The following is a 10651-nucleotide window of genomic DNA, read 5'->3' on the forward strand; positions in this document are numbered from 1 at the left end:
CATCTCCTGCTCTCTACTCAAAGCTCTGCCATTTTTTTAATCTCTGTTTCTCTCCACAACCAGACTGTTTAAATCAGCCACTTCCCCACTTTCAGTGTCCCTCCCTTTTTGCTATACAGTGGTACCTCGGGTTAAGAACTTAATTCGTTATGGAGGTCTGTTCTTAACCTGAAGCACCACTTTAGCTAATGGGGCCTCCTGTTGCCGCTGCGCCACCACTGTACGATTTTTGTTCTCATCCTGAAGCAAAGTTCTTAGCCCGAGGTACTATTTCTGGGTTAGCGGAGTCTGTAACCTGAAGCGTCTGTAACCTGAAGCGTATGTAACCCGAGGTACCACTGTACTCAAAACTTCTCCTTCTTCCATTCCTGTCTCACTTTTCAAGATAAAGGATGCAGAGACCTCAAATATTCCAACTGTATTAAGGTACTTTACTGAAACCTTGGCCATTGCTTAAAACTGCCATTTTCCTTTCAGCTCTATTTCTGTTCTAAACCGCTTTTCTCCTCACCATCACCAGGCCATTGGTGGTACTGGGCAGCCTGTCTTCTCTATGGCTCCCCTATACTGTTCCTACTCCATGCAAATCCAGGACTCTGATGCAGCACTGCAAATGGCGGCTGCGTGACGACAGGCATACAATTTTATGTATATAGCAAGAAATGCCAGGTATGTTTTGTGCATTTAAATGCATATCTGAGGGACAGAGTACAGCTGTGTTTAAAATGGAATATGTGCTAGGGTGTTTATTCATATATGCATCTTCATCCATCCGCTATATGGAAGTATATTGGGGTACACCTTCCATGAAACAATGCAATGTGGACAAGACTGAATCTGCAGTCTGATATGCATTTGGATGCACGTCCAATTTATGAATGCAATTCTAACTATACAAACTGCATACCATACAAACCATTGGTCCATTTCTCTCACTACCATGTAATTGGACTGACAGTGATGTTCTTGGGCAACACTGCTATCTCAGAACCTTTTAAATAAAATGCTAAGAACCGAATGCAGGATCTTGTGGTTACAAAGCAAGTACACCACACCTGAGCTACAGCCCCTTCTCCACTGTCAACTTGAATTAATGTAAAGGTGTGAATGTCCTTTGAGGCTCAAGTCAACCGACAATGCAATTCATTTCTTTCACTGGTATATCCAAGCTGGAGCTCAACTTTCAATAAATAAAAATTCTACCCATTTCAGCCAAGCAAAAATGAACTGCTCTGATTTTCTTTAGCCTTCCCTTGTCGTTATAAGGCCCACAGAAGAGCAGGCCTTTAATAGTTGGGTTTTGGGCACAGTACGCCAACTCTAGCAAAAACAAAAGCACTCACATACATTTAAAGACTACAGTGGTTTATTCGGAGGCTGGGGGATCTCAAGCAGATTCCAGATGGACACACGTCATATCAGTAAATAAAAGAGACAGAGAAGAAAATCCAAGAATTAAAATGAAGTGGGCAGGGAGGCCATGAACAGAGGGATACTGCTGGGCCAGTTGTTAAAGGGAGGGGGGAAATGTCAACTTCATACTCCCAGGACCATCCTACTATCACGGCATGCTGGAGAGGCAGGTATATCACCAAGTGTCTCAGAGTGTATAGGGTTTGCAAGAGCAAAAAGAGAAACACTATGCTCACGGCAGGCTCATGAGGAGGCTGGGTTGCGATTACACACAAGTAACAGACTGCCACTTTCTGAGACTGGGGCTCAGCTTCTATTCAGCATGGAGGAGAAGGATGTCGTGCTAATGGTTCGACTGCCTTCCATTCATTCAAACAGATGTTGCAAAACAGTCGCAGTGCAGGTGCCAGCAGCTGCAGTGGTATGTGGGAGAAGCACATGGGCACGCAGCAGTCTGCAGCTTAGTCGTTTTGCTTCTCTGGAGCAAAGGCATTTGGTTTCTGTGCAAAGGTTTCCGCAACCAGCAGTGGGAAAACCAGGGAAGCGTCAGCATAAACCTGTCAAGAGAAGAATACTGAAGAGTGTCTCTCCTCAAGAGCTTTTCATTTCTTTACTCTAAAACTCACCGGTCTTGCCGATGGCAAGTTCCATGTCCCACCCCTGCCAATACCATGATCTGCCAGTCCCCTCCTTTCCCCCGCATGTACCTTGACAGGCTTGGCATCCATGCGGATCTTCCCCCAGGAAACTGCTTCGTCAGGCCGAGCTCCTGAGTCTGAGCCATCAAACTCCTGTGCCGTGTTGACGTATACAGAAAAGTCGGCACCGTTTCTCTGAGGAGGTACAATAATTGGTGACATCAGACATACGGAGCAGAATTGGCTCAGTGGTAACCAAAGGTCTGCTTGCACAGCAAATCTGATACCAAATACAACTGTTCCACATATGGACTTGGAGATAAGCGGAGATGCATATACAAAACTACCTTCTATCAATTTAAGACAAGTGGTCCGTTTATTGATCTTTTAATTGCAATTGGAGGGGGGAGAGGAAGGGGAAACTGGGATACAAAGCATATCAATTTAAGACGATTGGTCCAATTAGCACAAAAGCACTCTGAGATTTCATACAGAGTTCTTTCCTCGTGGCCAAGATCCTTTTAAAAAGATGGCAGGAACCAAACCTGTGTGCAAAATGTGTACTCATTCACTGAAATATGGGCTCCCTTCCCCCCAAATATCAGGAACTTCCAAGACTCAGCCTGGGAGGCACTTGAAAGTTGCATGGGGTGGGGTGCCTTGGAGTGAACCACTCAAGGCTTAATAGGTTCAATGAGCCTATATAGCTTGGCAGGACTTATGCAGCATATGAATTCATTGCTGACCAGTGGCCATGTCAGCTGAGTGGCCATGTCAGCTGAGAAGATTCCACCTAAACATTAGGAAGAACTTCCTGACAGTAAGAGCTGTTCGACAGTGGAATTTGCTGCCAAGGAGTGTGGTGGCGTCTCCTTCTTTGGAGGTCTTTAAGCAGAGACTTGACAACCATATGTCAGGAGTGCTCTGATGGTGTTTCCTGCTTGGCAGGGGGTTGGACTCGATGGCCCTTGTGGTCTCTTCCAACTCTATGATTCTAATGGAAGTTCAACAGCATCTAGAATTAGCTCCCCATGCCCAAAGCCAGCAAGCAAGCAGCATCATGCCATCTCAACCCATGCGTCTTTGTTCTACGAACGCATACCATGCTTTTGCAACATCTTCCACCCCAAACAAACCCTGCCTTTCTGCACTGTGCATTTGTCCCTCCTGCACAATCTGCCTCACCATGAGGTTGGCGTTAGCAATGTGGTGCTTGACAAGTCCTCCTCCTAAGATGATCATTCCTGTTTTCCGGGCAAATATGGCCTGTGTATTGATGAGCCTCAGATCTGAGAGAGATATAAGTTGAAGTATTAGACAAGCAGCACAGTAAACAGCGTCATAATTTGGGGGTTGGTAGACCTAGAATGTCTGGTACACAGCATACAGATTCCACTAGCTGTCTCCCTTCCTCTGAAAGTAGAAACCAGTGGTAGGTATATAACAGAAACCAGGGAGAGACTTACTTATGTTGCACAAATCTCAGCTCACCTTCCACAATGTCCAGCACAAGGCCTGGTTTCTTATAGGAGTGGAAGAAAATCATGTCCCCCAGGGAACCATCAGTCAACGCTGGGCTCAGTACAGGGATGCTGTTCTGCCAGGAACACAATTAGCATTATAAGCGGAAGTGGGTATTTCATATGGCAGAGGTTAACGTATCTTGGAAGGGAGGGCAGAGGGTGGGAGTGGGAGACAGACTTGAAATGCAGAAAAGTAGTAAATGCACAGCACAGAACTATGCCTTAATGGTTGGATGGTAGGGGTCAAGGCTACCAGCTGGGAAATGGATGGGATTACGAAGCCAGAAAAATAATAGGCTATGCCATATCACATACATAGGACAGACCCTCAGATGATTGAAGAGTGGAAGGCAGGCATCCCATCAGGAAGTGACAAACAAGCAGCATTTCAGCCAGATTACTGGAAGCTACTCTTAACGAAAGGCGAGATATGGAACTTAAAACACAGACGACTTCCTCAGCCTACCTTTTGTGCCCAGTAATAGACAGATTCGGGATTGTTGATTTCCTTGCCAAGCCGAGCAATGAACTTTGATGGAGTCCACTTCACCCCCTGAAAAGCAGGGAGACAGACCATACTTCAGACTATGCCAACTTCTCCCCAGATTGGAGGGCAAGCTAAGATCCGGGGTGAACCTGCACAGTCTTAATACATGTGATTTTAAATAAAAAGACAAGAAAAATCCTCTATGTGGGAGCAAATAAGAAACCCAACAATACTGGCGGGGGAAAAAATGGCCTTGAGATCACACACTAGATAGAGTAAGATATGTCTCCGTTGCTGTTTCATCCTCTTCCATGCTGGGAGTATTTCCATTTCCAAAGATGAGGCTGGAACTCACGGCACACAGCTCTCAAGTGTCTTTTGCAATTACCATGTTGGGGGTATACATGGGGGGGTGGAGAAAGAATAATAGAACAAAGGCACACCATTCCTAACATTTCAGCTCTCACCTCTGTGTCCTGCTCTGTCACCATCTGGTCCAGGATTGGCATCAGCCAGTCCTCAAACTTGCAGTAATTGTCATTGGGCACCAGCAGATTCCCAATCCTGGAGGAGAGGAGGACACAGCTGGGAAGTAAAGCCTAGCTAGGGACTTTGCCCCTACCTTGCTCCTTCCTCCCACCGAAGTTAAAACATACAGCCAATCCCCTCCCTGCAGCAGAGTATGAGACTGGTTGGATCATACAAACCAGAGGAAACCCAGAAGGGATCAATTTCTCTGGTCACAAATAAATCACCCATCTTGTTTCCCAGTGGTGGCCATCAGATCATCAGCCATCCCCACTACAAGTAAAGGTAAAGGACCCCTGGATGGTTAAGTCCAGTCAAAAGCAACTATGGGGTTGCGGCGCTCATCTCGCTTTCAGCCCGAGGGAGCCGGTGTTTGCCCACAGACAGCTTTCTGGGTCATGTGGCCAGCATGACTAAACCGCTTCTGGCACAACAGAACACTGTGATGGAAACCAGAGCGCACGGAAATGCTGTTTACCTTCCCGCCACGGTGGTACCTATTTATCTACTTGCACTGGTGTGCTTTCGAACTGCTAGGTTGGCAGGAGCTGGGATAGAGCAAGGGGAGGTCACCCCGTTGCGGGGATGGATCGGCAAACCCAAGAGGCTCAGTAATTTAGACAACAGCGCCACCCGCACCCGTCCCCTTCCCACTACCCCTGCTGGTACCTGTTAATCCCACTCTGTCGCAGTTCCTTTCCACGCAAGCTGAAGTCTCCAACGTAAGTGGGTGCCAAGCATTTGATGAGATCTTCTTCCACGCCACCTGCTGTGGTCACCAGCACATCCACCTACACAAACCAAAGAATGTGGGCTATAGTGCTTGCCAAGACTTGCAGCTATGAGCATCCTTTAGACCCAAGTTCTATAAAGGGATTAATCCATCCTTAAGTCATGAAGCACCAGTAGCCAGTATCTCTTTTCCCATAAGCGGAGGTAGTTCCTTTAAAGTTCTCTCCAGCCCATTAGAAGATGCCATACAATGTTTATCATGAGAACATACGAGAGAGACAAGAATGATATTGGTGTAGAACACCAGGGATTCTTCTCTACCCTTTTGCAACCACATAACTGAAAAGGAAGATTTTTCCTTGATATACAGGAGGAGGAAACACCTCCCAGGTTTGGACAATACCATGTTGTGTTGCACCAGAAAGCGGATGGTCTCACGGACACCTGAGCTGATGAGGTTGGAAGTGAAGCCCAAGAAGATTGTACAGCCTGTTAGGTGGCGGGAACAGGGATTCAAGTCGGCATGGTTCCCTTCATCCTCGGCCAGTGGCGTCAGCTTCGCTTCTATCTGCAAGGAAGAACCCAACTATCTGAATCAAGCTTCAGCACAACACCACAATGCAGGGATTGAATTAAATGGCTGCACCACAAAGTTTAGCACATCATCGCCCTAAATAGCTAAGTACAAACAGCAAGAAGTTTACTAGTGACATATGAAGGAAGAAAACCAAAAACTGGTGAATGGTTGTAGAGAACTGAGGGAAGCATCAATGCACAAAATATGCAGATTTGGAGAATAATACTGGTTTTGCCACTTTATCTTCAAATCAGAAAACGTGATCATCAGAAAAGGAGATAAATGTAAACTGCAGTTTTTGACATCACTGAAGGTATTGACTGTGTGTTCTCAATCCATGCAATCAAAGTAGGACTTTCCTATCAATCAATGTAGATGTTTATGAACATCATACCAGCTCAGACTTATAAAATACTGTTCACACCCAAGGCTTAGAGATAATAGGACTATGGAATATTGCTGGGAAAGGGTAAGAAAAGTAGCAAACTTCAGTGTTTGTTAACTCTTAGAACTGTATGTGCAGATGGGTGTTGTCTCTCTTTGTGCAAGATACATGACTGGTGTCAGAGAAGAATGCTGTGATGTATACAAGAGCGTACGTGCAGGAATTTATAGAGGCCTCTATGTGCTGCAGCAAAGCAGCAAGCTAACTCCACAGTTATGAGATCCAGCCCAATCTACCACAATTCTCACCATCGGGACTCATCCTGGCTACTCACCATGCGGTTGATCTCGTTCACAGCCTGCCCAAAGCTGGTAGCCTGGAAACCCGTGGTGAGGTAAGACTGGAGCAAGGCATGATAGTCTAATCCACGGTCAAAGTCATAGCCATGCACTGTCAAGCTCCCCTCAGGTAGTCCCTCACTGGGCTTCAGCACAGCAGCCACTGCCCCAGCAGGTAGGTTGCCTGCCACATTCTCCATCAGGTGAACACTGGAGAGACTGGCACCCTAGGACAAAGATCGTTAATTAAGAAGACTCCTGAAAAAGCATGCTTTCAAAACTTCTCGCCATGTGAGTATTACAGAATCTTAGTGATAAAGTACCTCCCAGATTTCTACCCTTCCAAAAAGGGAAACACAAGTTTTAGAAATTGAGATATGAAAGCTGGGAGCTAAATGGCACCTTAAACCTAGGTTATGGGCACAGCAATTGAATGTCTAGGCATGTGGGGTTTTTTTTTTAATAACAAGGGTACAAAGCTGAAAATGCATGAACTGCAGCTAAAATATTATGTTCATTTTTCACATGGCCTAGTCCTTTCCCTGCCCACCCCCCTTATATTCTTAAGAGGGTCACTTCTTCAGTCTTCAGAGAGTAGCTGGAAGTGGGAAGGCAGGAAGGGTCCCCCTTTCCTTCCACTCTGCAATTTTAATCCAAAATCTCAGGTGCAATACCGCCCAGAGCTCAGAAACTACTTGCGCTAATGAAATTCCCGGTCGCAAAATGCGCGTAGAACAATGGGAGTTTCAGACGCTGGGGAAACAGCAATTTGCATCGTCTGTCAACTTCAAGTACTCTGGAAAGGCTTGTTCCCCACACCACCAAGATGAAGAACATCCCCGAACAATTCTTCCCAGTTGAGCAAAAATGCAGACAGAGGTTCTAATTCTTGGCCAGCAGCGGCAGGACGTGACCAGCGCTGCAACCTCAACCACAGTGCTCATGCCGACAACAGCATGGTGCCATTGTTAATCCTTATTGCACTGCAGGGAGTTGGGTTAAATGACCTTCCAACATTTTGACTTCACCCCCAAAGGTGCACTCCTTTATTGTCAGAGGGATGCCAACTAATGCTGAATTATTATTATTATTAAATGATGAATAATCAATTAATTTATTATTATAATTATTAGATGATGAGGAATCAAGTAATTTATTATTATTAAATGATGAATAATCAATTAATAATAATTATTATTATTAAATGAAGAATTATTATTATTAAATGATGAATAGTAATAATAATTATTATTACTTTATTGCATTGCAGGGGGCTGGTCTAGACGACCCCTGGGATGCATTCAACAGATGCATTCAAAGGAAAAAAGAAATGCAAATAAGCACTTTCCCGGCCCCGCCCCTCGCCCCGCCCACAGCGCAGCTATTGCCCCGCCCAGACCGCATTGGCAAACCGGGCTCCCGAAGCGTCTGCCTCGTCTGCGGCAACGCGCGCATGCGCCTGGGGGCGGGAGCGCGAGGCGGGGCTCACCTGCGACCTGAAGTGGTACAGCCCGGAATTCCGCCGCCTCCTGCATAATGCCCAGGGTCGGTTCCAAATATTACGGGGGGGGGAGTGTGGGTGAGAGAAAGACAGGGAACTGAAAAGGCTCCTGTCACCACACAGTAGGCTCGCTTAGCGCCATGTTCCCCGGTCAGGAGGAGTATTGAAGGCTCTCCTCGCCGGCTTGCGAGGAGGCCCCTTTTGCCCTCACGCGGCGGCGGCGGGGCCGGGAGCGGGACAGCGCGCGAAGGGAACGGCGGCCTTACCTCATAGAGCCGGGCCCGACCAGCCAATGGCCTCCTCTCGCTCCCCTCGCTGGTTCTACGCAGGCGCTCTGCTCGCCGCCTCACGGAGATGCCGCGGGAAGCGCCTCATGGCGGCGCAAAGGAGCAGAAGGGGTTAAACGCCAGCGACGGGAGGGGGAGGCGCTCGCGCGTCGTTCGGACTTGTTTCTTTCCTTCTTGCTCCTTTAAGGAAGTGGGCGGGGTTTCGGGGGAGGAAAGCGCAGGCGCTGCGCTGCGCCGGAGGCTAGCTTCAAGTAAGGGCGGAAGTGGTATGTGCTGCATAGAGATGCTTTGGGCATCTGAGAAGGTGCAGGCAGTGCATGGGTCCCCGGGGGGGCGGGGAGGCAAGGGAAGGATCCAACCCCCCCTGCAAAGCAGGAATCTTATACCCAACATATTTCCCCTTCCAAGTTTATGCTGTTGCATACAAATTTCCCTTTATGGAACAAAATTTGCCTCTGTTGACTGTGGCGTAGCATCCTTTCACTCAGCTATGAAGCTCAGTGGGTGGGTGATTTTAGCCCATTTTCCTCTTCTGGACAAATGAACACTAGAACTGCATGTATGATGACCTTAAAACATATGCTGTGTGTATTTAAAACATCAAAAACTGGTGTTCCAGAAACAGCCTGTGCAAACAGTCACCACAGAACAACTTAAGTGCAACTCCTCTCCCTTCTAACAGAAATACCATCTCAGACTGAAGTGAGCTGAGGCGGGGAGGAGCATTGTGACACCTTAAAATTGTGTATGTTTGTGTGTGTAAAAGGTAAGGTAAAGGACCCCTGGACGGTTAAGTCCAGTCAAAGGCAACTGGGGTGCGGCGCTCATCTCCCTTCAGGCTGAGGGAGCTGGCATTTGTCTAAAACACACAAATCATGGAATTGTAGAGCTGGTGTGGACATAGTCAAAACTCCTGCAATGCAGGGATCTTTTTGCCCAACATTGAGCTTGAACCCAGGACCCCGAGATTAAGGTTCTTCTCCATTGGAGGTTTTCAAACGGAGATTGAGTGGCCATTTGTCATGGATGCTTTGGTTTGGATTTCTGCATTGCAGGGTGGTCAGACTACTTCCCTGTCTACATCCAAGTCAGTCATTTTCATGTGCAGATTTCCCTTGCTATAGTATGACTGTGTTTCTCAGAGGGGGTTAATTCTCAGAGGAAAATTCTGTATACAACAGCATAAATTTGGAAATATGTTGGGCATTAGATTCCTGCTTTGCAGGGGGTTGGACTAGATGACCCTCGGGGACCCCTTACAACTCTGTAGTTCTAAGAGCCTCATGCTCTCTACTGACCGAGCTGCCCTACCATTTTATATTACAATTAACCAGTGCTTTTTTCTGGGAGGGACGCAGGGCTACGCACAGCTAAATGTCTTGCGAATCTTTGTACTTTTGTCCATTTACTGTATTTATTTTTCCCGATTTCAACTACAAAATGGTGATTTTTTTTGAGTCAAAATGAGAGTATCCCTAAACATTTTTTTAAGAAAAAAAGCACTGCAATTAACGAACAAAATCCTCTCCACCTGCCCTTTAACTCCAGTTCTCCAAGGAGATGGGTCCTTCCCTTGCTCCCCCCCCCCCGCCACCGCAATCCACACACTGTCTGCACCTTCTCAGATGCCCATGGAAGTCAAAGATATCTCTACACCTGCACTTTCCGATTTTCTCCCCCCAAACCCCCACTTCCTTAAAGGAGGAAAAAAAGATGGCCTGTCCAGCTAGGACTGAGGAAATAAACAACATTCAATCTATACCACAATGTATAGGGAGAGGTAAGATACTCATAAACTTACAGGGGATACTCCACTCACAGAAAAAAAGATAACTAATGTGAGCACTTACGTCAGCCTTCTTAAGACCAAACTAAACATGCTCTCTTCCCCACAATGCCACAGTGTTAATGAAAATGGCCTCCTGTGACTATTATTATTATTAGTTGGTTAACGTTTGTGTAATATTAGTTTTGCCCTCATAACTTGTTGCTCTGATTTAGCATCTTACCCTGGAGAACTTACCTCTCGCTTTTTGGACATCTTGCTGCGGTTTCTATTTGATGCTGGACTCAGCAGCTGAAGTTCGAAACCCTCATCTGTGTTTAGTGCCTACCTTTTTGGTGTTTGGGAAATAAAACATAAGGACATAATTATTGTGTGCATACCATGTTAGGGTCAGCACTTCCTGGCAGTGGCGTAGTGTGGGTTGTCAGCACCTGGGGCAAGGCAAGTAATTTGCGC

General features: G+C 46.6%; 1 protein-coding gene across 2 annotated transcripts; it reads right to left on the reverse strand.

The window, feature by feature from the left end:
• Nucleotides 1-1348: 1348 nt before the first annotated feature.
• DHPS (deoxyhypusine synthase) lies at nt 1349-8551 on the reverse strand. 2 transcript variants are annotated; one of them, XM_081908252.1, is made up of 10 exons: nt 8389-8551; nt 6618-6848; nt 5725-5889; nt 5259-5380; nt 4529-4625; nt 4041-4127; nt 3543-3648; nt 3237-3340; nt 2121-2246; nt 1349-1970 (listed from the first exon to the last, which is right to left on the reverse strand). In XM_081908252.1, the coding sequence occupies exons 2-10, from the start codon at nt 6819-6821 to the stop codon at nt 1875-1877; spliced, it is 1107 nt and encodes a 368-aa protein (XP_081764378.1). In that variant the 5' UTR covers nt 6822-6848; nt 8389-8551; the 3' UTR covers nt 1349-1874. The 2 variants fall into 2 exon arrangements, with proteins under 2 accessions (XP_081764378.1, XP_081764379.1); XM_081908253.1 differs by lacking the exon at nt 8389-8551 and adding an exon at nt 8111-8365.
• Nucleotides 8552-10651: the final 2100 nt, after the last annotated feature.

The sequence above is a fragment of the Podarcis melisellensis genome (assembly GCF_964234715.1).
Source record: "Podarcis melisellensis genome assembly, chromosome: 4".
Taxonomy (NCBI): Eukaryota; Metazoa; Chordata; class Lepidosauria; order Squamata; family Lacertidae; genus Podarcis; species Podarcis melisellensis.